Below are 24,525 nucleotides of genomic sequence, written 5' to 3'. Positions count from 1 at the left end.
CTTTTTCCAGTGTGGCAGATTCTATCTACAAAGCCACCAGATAACTAAATAAAGGAAAATTCATGCACAGATAAACTATGCATAGAAATAAATCATGCAAATGAGAACAATGCTTTGGAAAATACTGCTTTTGCAGATGAATAATTTCTTCATCTATCCACAAATCTAAAAGTTCATGTGGTTATTTAAATGCTAATTTGCTCTTGGATTCTATGAGAAAAGCCACACAACACAGAGCTGTCACAGGTGTAACCAGAGAAGCAGGCTCAGCTCAGCCTCGCAAGGGAATGTCAAATGCCCAACCTCAGCATATTTGAGGAGACATATCAAAGACTCAGTAAAGATCAAGCGTTATCATATCTGCAAGCATTTTCTCAGCTACTTTAGTAAAGAAAGCACTAAAAGAGTAAGATGTCATAATTTATATAGCTACCTTTGAATCTGGCTGCAAGATGTAATTACTACAAGTTTATAAAAAACAATTAGATTTTTTAAAAAGTGAATTTGTAAGTTCTCTATTTACTTCTAAACTGAGACATTTAGAAACAGCAGAGTTTTACTGCTTGTGTATACATCCTGAACTGAGCATCTGGATTTCGTCTATTTGCTTTTGAATTCACTTTGATCAGAAGCCTGCCCCTGGAAGACTTTTTCAGCTTTGGTTCAAGACTTACATTCTTTTCCTTGTACAAACAGCCTGGATTTCAAGAATTGAAGGCAAAATATATAGCAAGCCAAATACCATTTCCTCACTGTAAAGTTAACACAGAGAAAGCAATGAAGCTCCTGAGTAGCCCAGGACTATCCTAGCTGCTGCAATGAAACAAGCACATCATGTGTGCAGAGAAGGAGTTGATATAAATAATGGGCAATACACACATACAGATACAGGCATAAAGGACCAGTACAATAACAAGGAGCACAACAATCAGACATAGCATATCACCAAGCTAACCAATACTGAATCTTTATAAATATTAAGGCAAAGAAGGTATTTGAACCTAGTACAACAGGTCAGGGATTTTCACTGGAACAGCTTGTTAATACAACAGGTAAGAATAACTTTGTAAGGTGAAGGTGAAGATATTTGAGTTAAAATTCAGAAACAGAAAAACAGAACTAGAGCATCCTGCACTTTAATAATGTACTCTACATATGCAAGTATCTCCTCCCAAGACTTCCACTAAGATCCTGATTAACTGCTTGAGGTACCATTCCATTCTGAATACAAACTGCTACTGATTAAACACAGATTTTTTCATTGCACGCGGAACCAGACATACGAAATTCTTTCCTCCTGACTACATCAGCTTATCCTATTAAGAAGTTATACAAAACTATCATAATTTTAAAAAGGTTATGAAGACATTACTGTTTGCTTTGTAAACAAAGACAACTCCCATATTGTAGGTGAAAATGAGGTTAGTTTAACTTTATCCCTTTTCAAAATATTCACATTGACAGATTCTGAGCAAAGTGAACACAAGCCTGCAGCAGGCCTTAGCAGCAAAGGAGGTGAATAGGAGCTGCATTAACAGAAACACAGCCAGTAGTAACATATAACTATTATTCCCCTTAGCTTGGCACTTTGAGTAGGGCATCTAAAACACTTCCATTTTGAGGTCTCAATACAAGGATTTTGATAACCTGGAGCATGTTCTGCAGATGGCCATTAGATGGTGAGAGGGTTTTCGGAAGCCTTGACCCTTAAAGAGAGGGTGAGGGTACAGGGCTTGTTTTAGGTTCTGAACTCTTTAACCAAGCTTAAAGCAGCCCTCCAGTGCCTACACTGGGGTTAGCCAGAAGGCAAAGCCAAGTCCATGCTGCATGATGGAAAAACCCTAGAAATACAAATAAATTGAAACAGAAATTTCAATCAAAAATAGGGTGAAGTTTTTTCATCATGAGGATAGTCAAGCATTGGAACAGACTGACCAGAAGTTTCGCATTTCCAGTTCTTGAGATTTTCAAGACTTAGCTGGTCAAAATCCTTCACACCTCATAGGTGATACTGAGCTATTTTTTAATTGCAAGATGTTTAGCGAGTTTCCTTTCCACTCTGCCTTGGCATCAAATTTTAGCTGAAATTGCAGACCTGTCAGCTGTTTCCTTACTTCCTCTTTTGCTTTCTTTGTATGAAAAAAGAATTTGGCAAAATGCCCTAGGAGAGAATGAGCTAGCTAGTCTCTACATGCCAGACACTAAACACATAGGCATGTGCAGATAGATGGGAAAACCACAGATCAGACCAAAGTCCTTCAGACACCATTACCCACTAAATACAAAGGTGTCCTCATGCAACTGTGAGAGACTCCAGATTGAGTTCCATGTCCTAAAGCAAAAAATTTCCTTTGAGACATTGTTCAGTGGGTTTTTTCCAACATCTAAAATCAAATTATTCTGGCTACTTTTAAATTCAAGCTAAACAGTAAAGATCTTAACTTCTCTGGTTTAAAACAATTAAAATCCTAAAACAAATCCTACGGATTTAAAGATAAAAAAGAATGCCACGAGACTATTTCCTGAGCAATACACTACTCAGTTAGGTCAGAGATTTCTTCCAGTGATTCGAGTTTCTCGCGTGTTTGTCAAACAAGTGTCCCACCTACAGATGGCAGCACAGATCACAGCAAGCAGCTCCCGGGGCCGCTCCCCGCCGCACGGCTCTGCTCTCACACAGCGCCGAGATCCTGTTTCACGTTTGTTCGCTTTGCCAGGCACACTTGAGCTCAGTATTTAATGTACACAAGGAAAGGGATGAACCATTCGTTCTTTTCAGATTGCATACATTTGTTTTTTTAAACTAGTTTCTAGTACTGAAAGGATTAACATTCCTTTCCTGCTTTATCACTGTCTTGAATCACTTTTTTTTTTTTTTTTTTTTTTTTTTTAGGTTTTTTTTTTCCCCCATCATTTTCTACTGGAGATTGAAACAAATAAAACTGTTAAATAACATTCCAAGAAATATAGAGCATGGAAAAGAAAACAGATTGCTGTGAGCAGGAAAACTTGCAATCTGTAGTTCCAACTTTCTCTAATACACAACCTATGGGGATTTCAAACTCCAGTCCTTGGATTCAGAAGCAGGAAGGAAAAAACAGAAGCAGGCTACGTGCCACGAGAAGTCCTCAGGCAACCTAAGCTTGTATACCACTATTCTATGTATATACACAAGCACACATTGCTAAAAAGTCATTCCCAAAGTCAGCTGTGTAGAAAGTTCCTGTAATTCAATCCTTAATCTCTTTAGGGGGGCATTATATTCCCACTCTCAAGCAACTCTCACATATATACCACTGAAGTGTCAGCTGGAAGAATATTCATTTGGCCCACAGTAACTACAGCAAAAAAAAAAATATCAGCAAGATAAAAGAAACAGGGTTGAAATACATTCCTTCAAAGGCTAACAATGTCTGAGCAAGAAAAAAGCCATTCCATTCATATCACCTGTGGGCTCACCAGCCTGGCAAGACACAGAATAGAGTTAAATAATCTCAAAGTGTATACAATCTGCTTGTGTCTGGTTAATGAGCTAACGCTGAACTGGACAGCAGCCTTGAAAGTCTGAAAAGTGACAATTTATTTTTAAAAAGCCAGCTATGAACAAAATCAGATATACTAAGCCCAAGTCCCCCTCAGTCTCTTGTAAATTTCAGCAAGCAAAACAAATCACTTGATTAAACACATGCTGTACTGGAATTATTATGCTCTTGGGTTTATTAAAACCAAATATAATATCATTTTTTAAAATATCCTAAGTAGCTAAAAAAGCATTACTGAAACCAAAATTATTAAGCATTATTAAGCATTAAAACAAATTTTCACATAACATACACAGCAAGTATGTGCAATATAAACTGTGAATATATGAAAATTTCTCCTTGTAATTTTAAATAAATTTTAAAATATTGAGTGAAAACTATTGCCTAGCAGGTATATAAAGAAAAAAAAAAATCAGTCATTGAAGAAGAAAGAATTAAGGTCGATAAAAACGTACATACGTTTACGTAACAATTCTCATATTTATTTGAAAGCTAAACTAAGACATTCAGATATACTTACTAGAAGAACAAAAATTAAACCAATGCCAAGCTACCGTTTTCCAAATTTGTTCACCTTCCAACATGGAAACAGTATTCTAACTAATGAAATACAAGGTAGCATTCAGAGTAAGTGACAGAGACTGGAAGAAAAGCTTGCTTTCAGTTTCACATGAACTGGGATCAGCATCAATATATGCAGCTATGTTTTTAAATACTGGAAGTAAATCTAAAACCTGACCTTCATATACTGAAGGCCAAACAGCTGTGATTTTCACATTATACTCAAGACAAAAAATACGCAGGAAGACAGGTAACTTTGTCATAAATGTTCAAGTCCAGGCCACTTGGAAAAATAAAGTAATCCACACTATATCATGTTCTGTTAGGTAACACCAGCATGGCCACCAGACTGGACTGGAGAAGCAAACAGTGCAGCTGAGAACAGACACTCACAGCTCTGGTGAGCTTTCCCAAATCAAGCAATTCTTCCTTTCAGTGCATTAGTGACCTTGCCATGAGAATGTGCCTGTTGTCACTGGTACAGTGTCAAGGACAAGGCCTTGTGTTCCTGGCAGTTCAATTGTACATGAGAAAAAAAAAAACTAAAGATGCAGCTTTGTAATTAAGTTACACCTTCATCTACAACACAGAAAGATCCAAGGACAACACTACACTTGCATAGGGCTGGAAACAGTTTCTGCAGGGGGCTGGGAGTGAATAATCACAAAGCCTGGATTTAACATCACACACTATTCCCCACTTCAGAAATCTGTTTCTCCTACAGGGGAAGCAGAATACATCCTACAGTGGCATCATAAGACAAATCTCATAGCAGCAAATACGTGCTTCAAGCCCAGTCTGCTAGAATTTGGAGTATATTTACTAATAACAAAATGTTTTGGTAGGAACCTGAATCCTCAGTTACATTACACTGTTCCAAGGTGCATTACAGGGATGAAAAAAATCCCCAAAACATTTAAGCCCTTTAAGACCATTATGCTGCCTCAAAAGACCTTCGAAAAGGGAGACTGGCCATGTACTATGCTATTCTGGTGCTCAGGAAAATATTTTAAATGCTTTTGTGAATCTATTTCCATAGTGTATGTCTAGCACATCTTGAATAAGAGCAAAATATTATCTTTTTCACATTTTATAAATACAGGAAACTTTTCTTTCTCAATTAAGTGTTCAATTCTTTCAAGCAGCACCAAACCTCGCCCATCGTCCTTTCTTTACAGGCTTTAGATCCTCCATGTCAATTTCTTCTAAGCACTGAAATTAAACATCTTTTCCACACCATGGTACCTCAAATTTGGCAATATCTCCAGCAAAGCCTTATGTAGACCAAGTAAAACAGAAGAGTTTTACACCATACTTATGCCAATAATGTGTTCTTTTAATCTATTAACATGCCATGGTTGACTCACCTTAAGACTAAAATTACCCAGACCTTTTCTGACAAACCAATTGTTAACTATGTAACTTCCATTAGTTTAGCAAAAATGTAGAACATTTATTGCTTCAACTGCCCACGGCTTCATTCTAGTCTTAGCTGGTGAAGCAGCAAGCTCTCTTCCCATGGTTCAATTTCTAATTTAATCAGAATGTTTTCACTAATACCCCAACTAGGATGCATTTTTTTAAAAACTTTAACTGATGTATTATCTCAAAAGATAAAAAAGAGGTTTTGACCTCCTAAACCATGCCAAAAGCTCCACTAAAGTCAGAATTTATCACATTTATGGTTTCTTCCTACCAGAATTATTACCACAGTAGAAAGAAATTGCTTGACAAAACTGTGATTAATAATTATGACAGCTATTATTTGGCTCATCTATGACTTTTAAGGAGCCACCAAAAAACTGTATAATCATTCCCTATACCAGTTAATCCTAAATCCCCCTCTCCTGCCTTACTCTTATGTATTCTGTTTTTAAAAGATAGCATTTGTCCATTTGCCATTTTCAGGAATTTCATCCATCCACCATGACTAAGAGCAACTGCAATGACTCTCAATTTGCCTCATTAAGTTCCCTGTACATGCAAACATGAAATAAATTAGAACCAGCTTATTTCAAAACAGCTCAGCAGACAAAATAAGCTTTGCCTCTCCTGTTTACAGCCTACCCTCCTGTTTACAGCTCCTTTTTGCTCCCACTTCTAAGAGATACCATTCCCACCATACCTGCAGGAAGGGACATTCCACTGCTCTAAGCCTTAGATTTAGATGATGGCATACAGGCAAATATCACAATGGCCTTTTCCATGCTATTTCTCATATACCCTAGCATTACCCCATTTCCTCCAAACATGATAATTCATTCAGGTGACTGTGGTGCAATTTCAGGTAATAGATGTATGGTAATTGTATGTCAGAGACATACAATTTAAATTTTAATAATAATCTTGTGTTACCAAGAGTCACAAAAAAAATCAAAGAAAATAATCTATTCCCACATTGCAAGTTCAACTAGAATTTTAATTCCTCAGTGTTCAATTACTTACAAACCTGAAAAATACAATATGCCTAGGCTGAGTTTTCTCATGTAAAGACATTCAAGTGGCTGTTCTTTGCAATATATAACTCATGCCCCTGGCTTGGCTGACCTTTTATCCACTGGTCATTTTTTACTTTCCAAAAGAATACAAGTTTTGGATTTCATCTACTGTTTCCTTTAAAGCATTTCTGATATATTTCATTCTAACTTCAATATGACAGATTTGAAAAAACCTAGAATGAGCACAAGCATTTTTTAACTGTACAAGCTCATTAGCACATCACACACTTATGATTTGCAGCAAGTGAACCTTCTTCCACAGTCCCAACAGCCCCTGATAAAGGCTCACTCATTAAGGCATCCCAGCCCCTTCATCTTGCTGAGCAGTACAAGTTCCCAAGATTCCCTACAAGCTGCAGCTCCAGTCCTTCAGCTGATCTCTCCCAGTGCCCCTCCTGAGCTCTACAATCATTTCATGAAAATGGATCAGCAAAGCACATTGCCTTCAGTTACTGAGAAATTCACACACTTTTCCAGTGCTGTCAGTTTCCAGGGCACACTTCAAACTAGGTTCACCTCTTTGGGGACAAATAATAGCTCTGATGTGAAAATATTCAAGGAACATTTTAAGTTTAAACTGAGCAGGGAGCTTTTGTTTTAGTGAAAAATGTACATCAATGTGCATTTTCCTGATCATTTTTCTCACCACTCACTAGTGACAACTGGCTGTATACAGTTTTCAAAAACAAGTCCTTCTAGAGCATAGATAAAGAAGTTACAGATAATTTCTTATGATCAGACTAAAAAGGTTACTAATCAGAAAGACACAGCCTCAGATTTCCCAAATAATTAATGAAGTAATGACTCAAGAGTCACAAGTATGGATGAGTATAAGCATACTAAACCTGTCAGCGAGGTTCCAAAATCAAAGCATAAATCCAATTTAATGGTCACTTAATGGTACATTTGACAAACGAGTTTATAAATTTTTGACTAAGCAAAATCCATACATGTTATTAAACATTTCAATAATTAAATCCCCTATGACTATTGATCTTAATAATGTACATTTTCTTTGAAAATTAATATTTTATAAAATAAAGGAAACTTAGAGAACAATGTTGAACTAATAGTCTCAACAAGAAAACAAGACGGATTTCTATCTCATACCTCTACACTGGGGCTAAGGCTGCTCGGCAATGTTTCTGATGTCACTGTTGTGCTTGGAAGGCTGGAGAAGTCCCAGGTATTCACAGGCTGTATTGGTTCAGATGGCTGAGAGTGATCAATGCATTTTGGATTGTCCAATAAGGTCACTTCATAAAATTCTTGAATATCTAAACATGTAAAAAAAATGTTGTTAGGCTTGATAGTTACTCTAACATTCTGATTTTAACTACATCTTCCTCCTGCAAAACAAATGAGATATGGCTTCATCTGTCATGGGTAAATTCGCAGGGATCACCACGATCACATGAACGTCCCCCACCGCGCACACAGCTCGCTCTGTCCCACTCACTCTGGGCTTCTGCCACCGACCCCAGGAGCACAAGCTGCAGCAGGAACAGCAGAAGCACATGAAATAACATGAGCAGCAGAAGCACATGAAATAACTGCAGCAGAATAGCGGAAGGGATGGGTATCTATGTTTCAAGTTCTGGTATAAAAAATTTCAACTAATGTAGCCTTTGATTAACTGAAATCTACTGTTCAAGGGCAATATTAGAAGCTCTATTTTGTACATGTTTCAATTAAATGACTACAGAAATAGAAGAATACTAACGAAATCAGCAAGAGAGAGAGAAAAGCTGCAAGAAGTTAAGAAAGGGAAAATTGATTAGGATAGGTCATCTGCTTTTTCAACCTAAGTACCAGAAATAGGATTAAACTTAACAGTATGAATTACCAGTCATAGTTATGAACTAATTAACAGCTTTTTCTATAACCCTGAAGACTCAGCTGAAAACTTCTGGGAAACAAAAATTTGGCTGTATTACATTATTTATTGACATCCTACTCATTCCATGAAGCCTCAATAAAAATAACACACTATAAAGAAGTACCAAAGGTATTCCTATGAAGTATAGGTGTATCAAACTTGCTACCACAACTGCAATCACATCCATAAACACACACATTTTAAAAAAATCAGAAAAGGTATAGGCTCAGGGAAGAGCAAACACATGAAAGTCCTGTAAAGCTTTTAGTCTCTTATTCAAAGCAAAAATCTGCTAAACATATTTGCAAACTCTTGATTTTTAATTGCACCAACTTCATAGAAGATAAACAGACAAGCACAGTAAGCCAAAGGAAATAAGACCCGGCCAAGAGTATGGAGTCTAAGCTGCAATTCTGTAGCTTTCCAGCAACAGCCCAGAGCCAGTAACAGAGAAACAATAACCAATTCCTTTATAGAGCCATCCCACAAAAGAAAGACCACACAACTAAGAGTTGCAACTACTGTTGCTGGCTTTCCAGTCTTCTGTCTTCTGCAATGTCTATAGACATTGCACTTCTGCTCTCTACTAGTTCAGAAAATTGAAATTCTCAAATTCCATTTGTATTTTTCCTCTGAGCAAGAGTCAAATTCCTCCCAACAGCTTACATTAATTTTTAAAGTTATACTTGCTCTTAGTGCTGCTGATTGGAAGACAGAGCAGTGAGGGTTGCAGAAGACGTTAAGTGACCTAGATGTACAGGAGCAAAGCAGCCTAAGAGATACAAATTGCCTTTAAATCTATTTTTCACATTAGCTCCCTCAGTTGCAAATTTGTCTCGTAGCTGCATTAACATCAATACATCAATCAAGCACACCCAGTAAAGATTTTTTTTCCCCCCCAACAGAGAGTACTTTGTGTATTAAAATAGGCAGTGGTTTAAGTTGATTCTATAGCTGCAATCCACAGCAACCAAGCCAGAAAGATCACTACATTATTTATGGGAAGGGGTTATTTGTGCAACTGTTCTGCAACAGAAATCTAGGACACTGATTTTCAATTCTGCTACTATTCTTTTAAGTCCCTGCCAGAGGAGGTAGCCATTTATTTCTCCTGCACAACTCTCATTTCAAAAAGCACAGCATTTCCCATACCTCACCTCCACTTCTCCACAGAGGACACCACAATAGACTTGCTATTGAAAGATGGCAAGACATAATACGCAGCACTTAATGAGGGGATTAGTTTGTGTTTATCCTGGAGTTGGTCCAAATCCACAACGTTTCTAGAAACTTGGTGTCTATATGATTATATCTACCTTCTAAAAAAAAAGTTTCCATTTTTACTATTCAGATGCAAACATTAAATATGTGCAAGTATAGGCAAGCCACCTATGAATCCTGAACACATTAGGTCCACAAGAATAAAAGCTGACGATTACACCTTTATAAAGCCAGAAACCTAGACCATACTAAATTAAACCTGAAAATTCCTTCTTATTGTCTACAGCTATATATCAGCTCCCAAAAATATTTCAACACACTTGAATATGTACTAAACACTTCAATGATGTGAGGATGCATTAGCATATAAAAAGTTCTAACATTTTTCTAATTATTACAAATAGCAGGTAGTAAAGTAATAAGTTTTAGTTGTATTTATGGTCAGATTCCCTCTCCAAACTAGGATGTGCTATTTTTATATTACAGCATTTTTCTCCCATATTAATTCCAAGAGAGATTATATCTCAAACTAAGTTAGAGAAAGCTGACTCAAGCCAGGTATCACACAACACTAACAGGAAACACAGATGGGGAACATTTAGAAACTGGAGGGGAATATTAAAAGAACAGCTTAAACTTGAAAAATAGGAGCCCAGAGTTTTAAGAATCCAAAGTGACAAAAAGTGATGAATGGTAGGCAAGAGAGAAAGCCATCCTGGAATTTGGTCTGCCTACAAGTAAAACCACATTAAATAGCCAAATTAGAAATATGTTGGACAGCACAAAGAATAAAAGCCTATACAAAACAAGTGACAGACCGCCAGTTCTGCAACGGAGGACTCCTGCGCAAAAGAAAATTGTATTTCTTAGCCTATTAGTAGTGTGAAGCGCTAAGGAATGGTGACAAACTGGGTTTTTTTATTCTAAAAGAAATTTGCTGGTGTATTGTTCATATTCTCCACCCATCTTAGTTTTGTTCTTTGAACAGGCTTGTTCACCAGTAACATGATACACCAGAAGCTAAAACTGCTCACTTTTAAAGCAAACAAGAGTTATCTGCCAAATACAAACTGAAACCCAAATCCACCTTACAAGGAAGATCCACCTTACAAGGAAGATCCACTAAAAACCACCACACAGTAATTAAAAGAGTAGCATAACTACAAAACCAAATTCTTTTCTTAAGTATATTTGAGTGCACTTCAAGAGACTACATCAATTCTGGCTAAAGAATCTGCCTCCAAGGACAAGGATTCCAACCAGCAACATGACACCACTCTTTAAGATCAATTTCTTCCCTGCTCCTTAGAAATCAAACATAAGGCCTCTGCTTATTGTTTGTACAGTTATGTGCAGCATCTGCTACTTTTTGCTATATATTCAGTGGGGAGTACTTGTAATCAGGATAACTTAAGATCAGTGCATATTCTAAAAAATCTCATTGTGTTCACGTATGCATGAACCTTTTGATAAACGTAATTTTGCAAGTGAAAGATGGGATACCTGTAACAGCATTTTCTTAAGGGAATAGTGTAAGCCTACATACAAGGCATTGCTGATAACAGGCCATGGGCCTTGTGTTAAGTGAATAACCAGGCCTCTGCACTTGTCCTGGCCTGCCCAGAGCTTTGTTTTAGCTTGTCCAACTCTACTACCAACTATGTAAAGACCAGATGATAGGTGACTCATCTAACTCCAGACAACTGTGAGAGCTAACGCCTATTTCTATAAATATTTTTTTATATAACACACAAATAAATACTTGCTACATATGTTCCATAAATAGCATACATAAATATTTTTCACTGAAAGAATAATAAAGTACTGGAATTGTCTTCCCAGGGAGGTGGTAGAATCGCCATCTCTGGATGTGTTTAAAAAAAGACTGGACATGGCACTTGGTGCAATAGTCTAGTTGAGGTGTTAAGGCATAGGTTGGACTTGTTGGTCTCTTCCAACCTCATTATTCTGTGATTCTGTGTATATATGAAATCATTCAGAGTTACATCACACAATTGTCCAAAGCTAACTAAAAGCTGTACATGAATACAAGTACACCCACACATACAGACTGAATGTACAAATTCACATTTGTGTGTGTAACAGCTAATACATACCAGTAAAAATGGGTTATTCTGTAGGGAATGGATTACCTATGTTCCCAGAACAAAAAGCTGCATAGAAGAGCAAAGGCATAGCATGACAGAGGCCTTGAAAACAAAGACACAGAATGGTATCAGAGACCTTATGTCTACAAGCAACTCAGCAACTGCTAATTACTGGTAAAAGGAAGCCAACCCTGAGAACTGGGCAAAAAAAGTTCCAAGTCTAACAGAAAAAAGAACATCCAGCATATATAAAATACACAGTATATACAAGAAATTCAAATGCAACTGCAAAGTAGAGAAAAAAGAGTGAAGCACAGAATATGTCAGCAAACAACAATAACCTCAACAAAATATAACAGCAAGGAGAAAGAAACAGTCAACACTGCACACCTCCATGAGAAAGATTCCCTTTAACTCAAGTTTCCCACTCCCTGTTCTTTTCTGACCAACTTTTAATATGTTCTGGTTTTCAAACAAGCATCAAGCAACCCCATGTAATTTTTTTTTATATGATGTTAGTTTCAGTCTTCTGATACTGAACCTTTGTATTATGGTATAGAGGGAACCAATTAAATTTCATTGGCATTTACTATTTACCTGAAACAAGGCTGTAGTTGAGGTGAGCGTCTGTCTCAAAGTAACAAGCAATAGGACAAGAGGAAATGACCTCAAGTGGTGCCAGGGGAGGTTTGGATTGGAAATTATGAAAAAGTTCTTCTCTGAAAGGGCTGTCAAGCATTGGAACAGGCTGTCCAGGAGAATGCTTGAGTCCCAAGAGGTATTTAAAAGACTGTAAAAGACTTGTAGGTGCAGTGCTTAGGGATATGGTTTAATGGTGGACTTGGCAGTGCTGTGTTAAAGGTTGGACTCAATGGTCATAAAGGTCCTTTCCACCTTAAATGATCCTGTGGTTTATTCTTTTTTAAATTGAAAGCATTCCTCTAATGATCACAGTAACCAACTGGTTTTGGGCTTTGCATTTTTACAGCTTAAGCATCTTGACCATTTGTGGGTTATAGATGGTTTTTCTTAAATAAATGCCAGGAAATTCCACACAAGTTTAGCATTTCATGAACTTAAACAGTAACACATTTACTACAACGGACTGCTTTGGACATTGTCCATGTAAACCAGTAAACTGCTGTCCTTGCATCATGCACCACACCAAGGTGTAAACTGCTACCAAAATACATGTGAATTTAACAATCCCATTTGTGTATGCTGTATTCATTGCATCCCCATCTGAAGGTCCTCAGCTTTGCAAATGAGCAAGAATTAATTTATGAAATTCATGTTTGTTTTCTGTTTGTTCATTTTTTAAATAAAATCTAAATTCATGTTTTGCATTCTAAAATGCAAAGAGAGAGGGTTTACCTGCTGGCAGTTCTAATGCTGGCTGTCTAATGCAGACCAGGAGACTGTTCACCACCTTTGCCCCAAGGCACACTTATAGTTCATGGTCAACTTTTTGTCACCAGGCCCACCACATCCCTTCTTGGAGCAATGCTTTCCACCTGGGTGACACATTGTTCCTACCCAGGTGTTGGATTCTGAATTTCTACTTGTTGGACTCCATGAGGCTCCTGTCAGCCCATTTCCTCAGCTTGTCAAGGTCCTTCTCCATGGCAGCAGGGCCAGGATTTACATGCTTCAGCTACTTAGTGAATCCTGCACTCAACAGGTGTTCCTTTTCTGATAGATCTTCAACAACAGAATAAACCAATTTCAGCCAAAGCCAGCAAGTCAGCAAAACACTAGATAACTTTGCCTCACCATACAGACTTTACCACATAGCTTTTCAATACCAGCTTTGTTCAGGAGAACCTCAAAGCCACTGCCCTCCCTCAGACTTGCAAGCAACCAAGAAGCTTATGAATTCCATTAGAAATTGACCTATCTCTGTTTAGTCCATGTAAGCAATTCCTTGGTCATCTCTCATTGGTCTGCCTCTTCTCAGACATTTGTTCATCTAAATGGAGCACATACAAATGCCTGGTTCTGTTTATGATGTTACCCATATTTGAAAAAAACAGGTTTGTTAAGAACTTGACTACCTGTGTGTTGTCCAGGAAAAGGTGCCATCCCATTATGAATGAAGTACTTCTCTAAATCAAGGAGGGGAGGCAAAGACAGCTTTATTTCTTAGGGCTTCCTGCCAAAGCACCCAAAGCACTTGAAAACTTAAGTCTTAAAACTACTAGAACAAAAACAAAGGTCAGCATGCTATTTCAGTTCAACACAATTTGAGATAAATGGTATCTGCCAAATTCTTAACAGCCCAACATAACGAATATATAGACAAAACAGAGTCATGATCACTGTCAGAACAGGCAAAAGAGTCTGCCAACACTACAGACTTTCATTCTTCAGTCATAAAGCAACTCCTACTAACTCCAAGGAAGGCTCAATCATGCATGCTTACTTCATCTGCTATGTCAAGCTAAGAATATCCATTTAATACAAGTAAAGCACAATTCAAAAAGTGCGTAATTAGTGATCAAAGATATACAAAGACCAAGAAAAGCTTCATGTCCTTTTACCAAGCCAATGACCACAGTTAAGTAAGCATTCTCTTTGTGTATTTAATGGTTGTGTTGTCATGGTGCGTGTCTGATCAAAAATAAATGTTTGCATATTTACTATGAGAAGTGAAAAACAGCCTCATCACAACCCCTGTAAAGCTCCTTTCAGGGTTGGCTGTTTGAGGATCTATTTCTTCTTTAGGACTGCTGCACACAATCAAGACTTCTTAAAAATTTAAGGAGCAACTCCTGGTGCAGCTTTCTCATTACACAGTCTGTTCCACAAAATCTTTTGCCACAAGCTGCAGTATCCAGCTACTGATCCCCAGCTCTTCTACCAGCTTCAGTAATTGTGTCCTATCCTTGGAACATCCTTTCTGTACATACTTCTTTGCTTACCTCAAATTCCAGGGTTATTTTCCACTTCTCACTTCCAGTTCTCATTAATTCGTGTTTAATCTAATTGTTTTCTTTTATTCCTCTAGGTGCTTTTTACACTCAGACAAATTCAACTCCTTACCAGTCTCACTACTTACACTTTCCAAGGTACTCATTCATATTCTCCTCTTTGCTTACTAATCCCTCCTTCACCATACCTTCACAGAATCACAGAATCAATTAGGTTGGTAAAAAGAACTCTGAGGTTGAGTCCAATCTATGACCTAACACCACCATGTCAGCTATACCACGTGTCACATCTAGTCTTTCCTTAAAAAGTGCTTCACATTGTCTCTATCCAATTTTCCTTCAGAAACCCACAGCATCTTCTATGTCCAGAATTAAGGTAGGAAAAACTGATACACAGATGAAAATTGACAGAATATTCTGCTGTCTAAACTTTCTGATTTAATATTGCCTCATGCACACTTAGTCATCAGCCTAAGACTAAAAAAAAAAAAAAAAAAACAAACCCAAGAACCTCCTAACCCACTTCCAAACAAACAAGCTATCCACCCTCCCCAAATATCTCAACACTAGTTGCAAACCAGCAGCCACTCCAACAATGTAATTTTTTCTTAAAGGCATGCATTTACTACTGCTTTCAGTGGCAACAAAAACCTCACTATTAAGCCTTATTTGTAGTATGTCCCCTAGGTAATGTCAATATATAGGATTGATGATGTTTCTCAGCAGACAAATGTATTCAAAAAATCAAACTAGTTTTGGGATGGGTTCACTCAGCCCTCCAAGCTGAGCTTCCATACAGGTGCATAGCTTTGCTCAGATGAGAGAGCACAAGCATTGGTTTCTTCTACCTGCGGCAAGCTCAGGCTCCAAGGTAATTTTTTAGCAGAAGTGGCAACACAAGGCTGGGTGTGCCACAGAGTAGCATCTCCTCCAGCATTAACACTTGTGTGTCTCCTGCAGTCAAATTTTAACACAAGTTTCTGAAAACCACCTAAAGCTGCAGTGATTTTACAATTTGCTCACATGCTCTCCTTGCTGCTCCTCTGTCTTAGGCTGACTTTTTCATTTCCAAGCCAAAATAAATCAGCTGTTTTGAGGGTATGGCTGGGAAGATACACATGACAAGATTCTTATAAAAGCTTTACCAAAGAGCTCTAGAGCCTCCCCTAACTTGGGGAAAGAACACGATGCTAAGGAGGTTATTCTACTGTCAGCCCTACACCTTCTGCAGTCTCTTAACAATCTTGCAAATTTGGCCTAGTTATAATTCAGGAAACCATCTGTGCCAGGAGACTCCAAGTCAGCTGCTACAGTTCAATTTCTTTGAAGATTCCTTCCCCCTGCACCAAAACAAGCTCCATCTCTCAAAATGCAGGCAAAGCAGATGCACAGGGGGCACACGGCATTCCAGCTGCAGACCTGAACAAGATGTTCTGTCCTTGCTGCTGGGATCACCATGGAAGAAGGATTAAGATCAGGACATATCTCGTTTTCCCCCTTCCTCTACACTGTACCCAGCACTGAAGGAAATGATGAGGGAGATTAGGAGCAAATCCAGGAACACGGACAGAAGCAGGGGAGGAGGTAGGCAGCACACCTAGGGAAAAGAGGTGAAAGAACATAGGAAATAAAGCAAGGACAGGCCAGAGGGCAAACTTTCCCAGAACCTGGAAACTACACCAATTATTCAAAATTTCTACTGTCTTTTCAGCCCCTGGATGAACAGCAGATTTATTGACAAGGGTTTTTTTTTTTTTGGTTTTTTTTTGTTAGCAGATCCTTTCAATGGTAACCCTGGGAAGAGAATACTGCAATTGATACATTCTACAGTGCAGCTATTCAACACTGAACACACAGTCACTGAAATACCACAAGGATAAACTTTTGCCACAATACTATTTATCTGCATACCAGTAGCTGCTCAGCTTACTACTTACTTGCTATTTTAGGCTACCAAAAGCAGCACCTAATCCCAAAAATTCAATACATTGCCCTGTCACACACACACATGCAATACAGAGTGGAAAACACTTTGAAAATCAAGCTAGCTATCAAACTGTACTACATACAAAACAGTAAGTAATTCCTTAAAAAAAAAAAAAAAAAAAAAAAGAGGAGCAATGAGACTATTTCACTTATTATTAAGTTCCTTAAAGAGTAAGACATGAAGTTCTTCCAAAGACTGGGACATTCAGACAAACTGCGCAGCAGAAACATACTAACAATGACTCAACTAACATTCCAGTCATCTGGACACCAACTAAAATATTTATCTTCCCTCCAGCTGGATGAAAGTAATCAAGAACTTAACAACCTTTGTAAACACAACCCTAAGTCAAATTTCTGTAAAACTGACCAACTTCTGTGTATTCAAAGGAGACCAAAGCAAGCATAACCATAGTATAAGCCTTAGGAAACTTGTCCAGAAGTCAATGAACACCTCAAAGTTGCAAGGATTATACTGCATGGATGCTTCAGCCTCATATAAATATGAGTAAAGATGTTGTATCACACAAGCTGCAATCTGGGGAAAAAGTCACAAAAATGAAGCAAGGATAAGATTTTGATGTGAAAATAACCTATTTAGCACCTGCAACAATTTCAGTACTATCCAATGTCACAAAAGATCCAATTGTCCCTAAACCTTCCCCTAATAAAAAACATAATAATAAACCCCAGCAATATTCACTGACTATAATAAGATCCTCAACTTACTGTCTAGAATTTCTGCATTCTTGATGTAAATCTTACTTAGCAGAGTCTGAAAGGCTCTAAGGCTTCAGTAACCTTGGGAAATGGGAAGGCCTGAGCCATTAGCTGTGCCATCATGGCACGTGCCCTGTTAACATACTGCTGAAATAAAAGTTCTAACTGAGCTTTCCCCAGGAGCGAGTACTTTTGGTTTCAGTTCAGAAGAGGAACTTGTGTTTAACTGTGTTTGATTTCCAGTTAGCCAGAAAGTATAGGAAATATTCCCAAGGTGGCTTAGTGAGGAGTGAGAAGGAGCAAGAAGAGCTCCACAGCTGCCACAAACAGCTGAGCTGAGACCACATGCCAGGTAGCAGGAATGTGGTCAGTCCACTCCAAAGTGGACCAACTTTGAGGAGTGTTGACCCAATCCAATCTACTTCAGTCTAAAATCTAGGCTTGTTTCCTAATTTAGTTCAGAAAGGCAATGTGGACACAGATGAGAAATCTGCAGACTGAGTTTTATATTCCTAGAATTTTCAGTCCAAATCACACTGCTGAGAAACCTGAACAAAGAGCTTATTTTATGAAATCATCAATTTGTTTCAAAATTTTCAGAGAAAGGACTTACTTTTCTGGGGTGTAAAAATGTATTAACAGCATTTGTAGTATGTTTTGTTCAATTAATAAGGCTCATCCAAACTATGGTTAAAAGTACCTTCATGTTTACTGGGAGAAGCTGTTCTTTGGTTTAGTAAGGATTACTGAAACAACTACATATTTTTATTTAAAATTTCCTACACTGGATGTTTAGTACTAGGAAGAGCCAATGCATAAGCACAATTTTCAAGGCTGGTCTTCATGCAAAAGGACTCTAAGTGAAACAAATGAGCCTGCTTACACAATAAAATTCAATGTGTTGAACCTTCCCTAGTCAGATTTGCCATTTTTTACCAAAAAGCCTGTATATGCACACCTACAAAATTAGATAGATAGATAGATCGATCGATAGAGAGATAGATCGATCGATAGAGAGATAGATCCACCCTACTTTAGGCAAGAAGGGTAGCACAGCCAACTGCATTACCAGCATACATAGAGACTCTCCTAGAATTCCCTTTTTCTGGAACCAGAGCACAAGGAGTTAGTTCTTGTTGGGAAAATTAATGCTTCTGAAGTAGAAAACTACCTTCTGTCTCTAGCTATAGCTGTAATATTTTTAATTTTAGAAGTCTATTTTAATATGGTAAACCTTAACATGACACCCATTAAAAGCAGATCTTAATTAAACAAGAATATTATGTGTATAAACAGAAGTCTGCTTCATATGTTTTTCTATCAGAAGTGTTACTTTTGCATGCAAGTGTTTTTCTTCCTATATTTTCAAAAAGAAAAATATATCTGTACCTTTTCAAAAACCTGTAGCTTCTGAAAAGGTAAAGAGGACTTAAACTGAGAACAGAACTCACCTTCAGAATCATTATCTCACTATTTGAAGATAAATATTGAACACCTTACCAAAGTGAAACAAGTCTACCCCATGGTTCTATATATTGATATTATAGCTATAATTTGGCTCACCAATGATCAGAATACTGGGAACAAGCTGTTTTAACTGAAAGCAGGAAATCAAAAACTAGAAAAGATACCACACATTTTTGAGCCTGTACAAAAGGAAATTGACTTAAAACTGACACAATTCTCAAGTTGATTTTAATTACAGGCCCTTGCTAGTCATTTAATTAAAGTCTCAGACATTATTACACATAGCTGGTTGAAGCAATGGAAAATACCACATTTTGGAAGACAGAGAATATAAAAATGGGCTTTTTCAGAGGCTGTTTTAAGGGGGTCACATGTGGTTACAACTTTTGTTACAGATTCAAAGTTCTTAGAGTTACATCACTTAAAATGTAACACTTGCAATGTCGATCCAGTGACAGGGCTGTTCACACTGACTGGTTGGTTACTGGTCTAATTCAAACCATTTAAAGCCATAATTCAAGAACAAGGTCAAGCTTGTAGATTGCTAAACTAAAACGTTATTGAGCGGACTAAAAGGAAAGAATAATATAAAAAAGGTTCAAATGAAAAATGTATTATTTATTCTTCAGTATCCAAGTGGACATTACAAAAAAACACCCTTTCAATTTCTAAAACCTCTTTTGTCTCTAAAACTTCTTAATATCTATAAACATGAAATACTGTTAAAATCTGTAGTTTTCAGGGATATTTAATTTCCTCCATTATAAACGGAAAGATGTATTTCTGTGCATAATGCTATTTATTGCTTGAAAGAACAGCATTTGATTGCCAAGTCAAAAAATTATACTAAAAAAGATACATGAAGTTGACAGCAGATCCTGACTACAACCTTCACAAACCTACCTACTATGGGCAAACAAGTCTTGGATATAGTGCAGTAACTTGGCAGAAAAAGCAGAAAATAAATGGATGAAGTTTGGTGGGGATTTTTTTAGTGTTGTTCTATTTTAAAAAAAAGAAGAAGCACCCAAACCTGAAACTAAAAGTGGCACACTTTCTGGAAGAAGGATCAATAAGAGCAATAACTTGGTATAGTTGAGCCTGAAACTTGCTGTCAGAACAGCATTGCTTATTTCAATTGGGAGCACATCACAACTTCTATAAAATGCAACTTCAAAATGAGCCATAAAGCAATGACCAACAGAGAATTCCAGGTAAGTCTAACCCCCAGCACACATCCAGCCTGCTCCCAGATCTTCAAGGAAACAAGACAAGCAGGAGCCAGCTCAAGGGCTTCCCAGTAGCTGCAGCCATCCTCCAGATGACAGCCTTTCCAGGGAATCTCCCCACTCTTTACCTCCATCATGCAGTAATCACACCATAAAAGAAGGTGCTTCCAGGAAAACAACAGCCAGGAGCAGCCTGCCAGGAACAAGAACTCCCCTGACATTTGCACAGAAAGTAGCAGGTTAATGGAGAAAGACCCAAGCTGGCAGCATAAATTGCTTGGCAAGTACCAGCCTTCTGCCAGATGGTTTGGGAACATATGTATGCAATCTAATAAACTATCATACATGGACCCAGGAAATGCAAAGTTAATGCAACAGGCCCAAGAAGCATCTGTGCATGCACAGATGAACTGAACTCAACAAGAACTAGGGTCCTATGGTTGCAATGTGCAGCTTCTTACAAGTCCAGAAAACAGGTCACACAGCCCACCCAGGCAACAACCCATCCCTCCTTTCTGCTCCTGCAGAACAAATCCAGCAGACATGAGGCTGCCTGCTCTTTCAAGTCCACCACTAATATTAGATGTAGAATTATAAACAATGAAGATTCATATGTGGAGAAAAAAAAAACTACATCTTGCAGTTTGAATATCAAAGGGTAACAGATTGGTATCTTTTCAATGAAGGGGAGAAAATAGAGTATTGCATGGACCTTGAAGAGTTTTAAAATAAAAAAACCTTCATACATACATACATACACCCAGAACAAGAAAAATAGCAGTCAACACTGAAGTTTTCTGGGTGAAAATAAAAAGTGCTGCTGCTGTTCATTAAATATTTGAGACAAGACTTCAACATTCTGCTCTGCCAAAGAGTGAATCCATTCACACGGTCCCACAAGGATTATGTTTAGCTCTTCATCATGGAGTTGATTAGCATCAACTGTGTAGCGAAGAGAAATGCAGAGTTCCTAAGTGACCTATTTTCACAACTATCCTTCATGAAATTACATGTTAAGAAAAAAAAACCATCACAACTACTCTCTTCTGAAAATCTGCACAAGATGAAATAAATACTCCAGACGAAAGCATTCAGCAGCAATGCATGTTTATGCTTCCCCTGTCCCTGTGCTTTCACCACAACACAGGTTGGAAGAAGCTGCAGCCCTGTGAAGGAAGATGTGCACCCTAGCACAGTAACCATGTAGTAAGTCAAGTAACAAATATAGCTACAATGTTTGCTATTAGTCCCACCGATTCAGACAGTGGCTACTATTGAAAGACAAGGATGCAGAACAACTTTGATTCCTGAGGGTAAACTAACATTAGCTGTCATAAAGATAGGGACAATCAATCAAGAAGAAAACACTTCTCACAGTTTCTCTGCGGAACTTTCCAAATAAAGACAGGATTCTGCAAGTTCTATTTATGCTCGGGTTTTTTTTTTTTCCAAACAGACCAGCAGGAAATTCAAAATTACATGCAATTGCTTCTAAGAACTTACGGGAATATATCAAGTCAAGCACTGTAAGGACTGTAAACTGAGACTTAAAAGTGCTTTCACTATACTTTAATATGCAACAAAAGAGAAGAGATGACTGTAGTACTCCCTGAAGCATTATGGGTTTCCTCTCATTTACTTTAGGTTAAATTTGCACTTCAGTTATACACTTTGTGATGTTTTTAGAGACTCTTCAACAGGAATTGCCTGATTCCTTAGACTAAAAACATTTCAATTCATTCACTAACCTGTTACATACAGACAGAAGAAAGCCCCACCCTCCTTAGAAATTTATCAGGTGAACAAAGATGCATGGAGAAACAACCTCAATAAACCTAGGACAACATGTCACAGAATTAAGAACTATTGCACAGTTTTAAGCAGTTTGGACCAGTTAAAAGCCTCAAATAAAGAAAGTACGTGTAACAAGTGAACTGTTGATCTGCAACAGCACGTGTATTACTATGCAAAACAAAAACACAACGACAAGCACATGGCTTCTGACTTACGGGTAAAATACCTTTTGCTCTTAACACCACAAGTGACAGCATCAGCAAGAACCGACCGGCTTGTGCACAAACTGAAAGAAGCCAACCCTTACCTATCAAAGCCTGGAAAAGGTTACTTTGGAAGATGCTGATGACACGCTCGATGGAGTTCCGCAGCTGCCGATCCTCCGCCTGGCTCAGCTTGGAGCGGTACTCCTCCAGGAGGCGCAGGGCTCGCTGGGTATCTGCAAGCGGAGAGCAGACACACGGCTGACCGGGGCGCACCGGGCAGGAGCACCGGGGATGCAACAAGCCCCGGCGGCCGGGACCGCCCCGGCCCGGCGCGGCAGCTCCTTTGTTCGCAGCCGGGAGAGCGCGGGCGGGACGGTGCCCACGGTGCCCTCGGCGCGCTCGCAACGCCCGCAGCCCCGCGGCTCCCGCCAGCCGCCCCCCCACCCCCCCCCGCCCGTCCCGCCGCGGCAGCGGCTGTCAGCCGGCGGCTCCGGCGGCCGCGGTCCCGGGCGTGCAGAGCTCACCTTGCTTCCGGACGGGCATCGCGCCCCGCGCCCCCGCCCGGGGCTGCCCCGGGGCTCCGCCGCGCGGACTCGGAGCGCGGCCCGGGGCAGCGCGGGGGGCGGCGCCCCCTGCCGGCCGGGCGCGGGGGGGGCGGCGGCCGCCCCGCCTGACCGACCCCGCCGCCCGGCGAGCGAGCGGCTCCGAGCGGGGCTCCCGCCGGCGCCGCCGCGGCGCCTCGGCGCGACGCGGGGCAAGCCGGGCCGGGCGGCGCCGGGCCGGACCGGGCGGGACAGCGCGGTGCAGGCGGCGCGGCGAGCCGGGGCCGGGACGGACAGGGCTGGGGCGCTCCCGCCGCCTCCCGCCCGCACTGCTCGGAAATTCCAAACTTTCCGGCCAAAATGGCGGCCTGGAGGCTGGGGGAGCGCGCCCCCCCCACGTGACCGGGCCCGGCGGGCGCCCAATCAGGGCCCGGCGCGGGGCCGGCACCTTGGCGGCGGGGGGGGGAGGAGGCAGGTGAGCGCTCCCCGCCTTAAAGGGGCCGCCCCGCCCCGCCCCGCCCCGCCGCGCCCGGCCCGCGGGGCGCCCGCGGCCAGCGCCGGGCTCGGCGGCACCGGCACGGGCACCGGCACCGGCACGGCAGTGGGAGCGCAATGGGAACCGGCCCCCGGCGGGACCCGCAGCCCATCGCCGCTGCCGTTCCCGGCGGTGGTGCCCGGCGTGGGCTGCGGGAGGGCGGGACTGCTCCAGGTGTGCGCCGGGTACCTGCGGTATCGCTTGTCCCCGGAGTGCGGGAGTTTCTGGGCAACACGCGGCAAATTGCCGTGATGGTGCCGCGGGAGTGCCGGGCACGGAGCGGCTCCTGCCGTGAGAAGCGCAGGTAGAGCCGTGCCCGGCTGCGGAGCCCGGGGCCGCGTTCCGCAGGTCAGGGGACAGGCAGGAGCACTAAGATACCTCGCGGACCTCACCGACCTCCACAATAAGTAACACACAGAGCGCTGCCTTCCACCTGTTGCTCCACCAGTCGTCCTGGTGAGGACCAGGGTGAGGAGGAAGGGCTCGAGTAAAGATAAAGAAATAGCTTTGCCTCAGTTAACAGAGGACATAAGGTCAGCATAAGGACATCATAGGAGAAAACATGAAAAGCCTTGCTTCCTGAAAAGTTTAACAAATGGGCTGTATAGGCTGACATCAGGTACTGGTCAGAATAATGATAGTTACTTTCTCAAAACTGGCATGGAAATGGTAAGGAATTACCTTCAAAGGCAAAACAGCTTGTTTTCTTGTAAGATGGCAAAGAGGTAACAGAGCATAGAAATAGGTGCCTTGGATGCAAACATGTGAGCTAAACGGTCTTTGCAGCATATTCTATATACCCACTAAAAGGAAATGTATATTAAAGCTGGTGGACATAGGGGAATCTCTTGTTCTAAGAGGGAATGTTGACTTATCTCCCAATGACATGGACAGTAAACCAGAGCCTCTGATCTGATACACTTCAAACCCTGTTTGTGTACACGTATGAGAGGCAGAAAGAGACTTGAAAGTTCAAGGCAAATACTGCAGATGTGGGTGGGTTTTTTTGTTTGGTTAGGCTTTTTTTGTTTTGTTTTTTTTTGGTTTGTTTTTTTTTTTGTTTGGTTTTGTTTTTTGTTTGTTTTTGGTTTTTTATGCAAGTTCACATTTCCATTTACACTTGTTAGATTTAAATGCAACTGAAAATGTTCAAGAACTTACCTAAAGAACCTAAAAAGAGCCTCCTGGGCAACTCTCACAAGTTTGAAGTCTAAAAGTCAGATCCAGATTTCTCTTTGGCAAACACCTAATCTTAAGGAAACTTACACTATGACACATCTAACCTAGATCTAGAAAAGGCTTCTCTT

The 24,525-nt window shown here is 40.1% G+C and overlaps 1 protein-coding gene across 1 annotated transcript in view; it reads right to left on the bottom strand.

Annotated features, from left to right (window-relative positions):
- Positions 1 to 22,744, bottom strand: part of DLG1 (discs large MAGUK scaffold protein 1) — a 144,264-nt gene extending 121,520 nt beyond the window's left edge. Inside the window, 3 exon segments of the mRNA XM_053986145.1 lie at positions 7,712 to 7,878; positions 22,243 to 22,374; positions 22,666 to 22,744. Of these exon segments, the coding sequence (XP_053842120.1) occupies positions 7,712 to 7,878; positions 22,243 to 22,374; positions 22,666 to 22,684 (318 nt within the window). The 5' untranslated portion in view covers positions 22,685 to 22,744.
- Between the last annotated feature and the right edge of the window lie 1,781 nt (positions 22,745 to 24,525).

Source organism: Vidua macroura, chromosome 10 (genome assembly GCF_024509145.1).
Source record: "Vidua macroura isolate BioBank_ID:100142 chromosome 10, ASM2450914v1, whole genome shotgun sequence".
NCBI classification, from domain to species: domain Eukaryota; kingdom Metazoa; phylum Chordata; class Aves; order Passeriformes; family Viduidae; genus Vidua; species Vidua macroura.
This window is presented reverse-complemented; position numbering and strand designations above follow the sequence as displayed.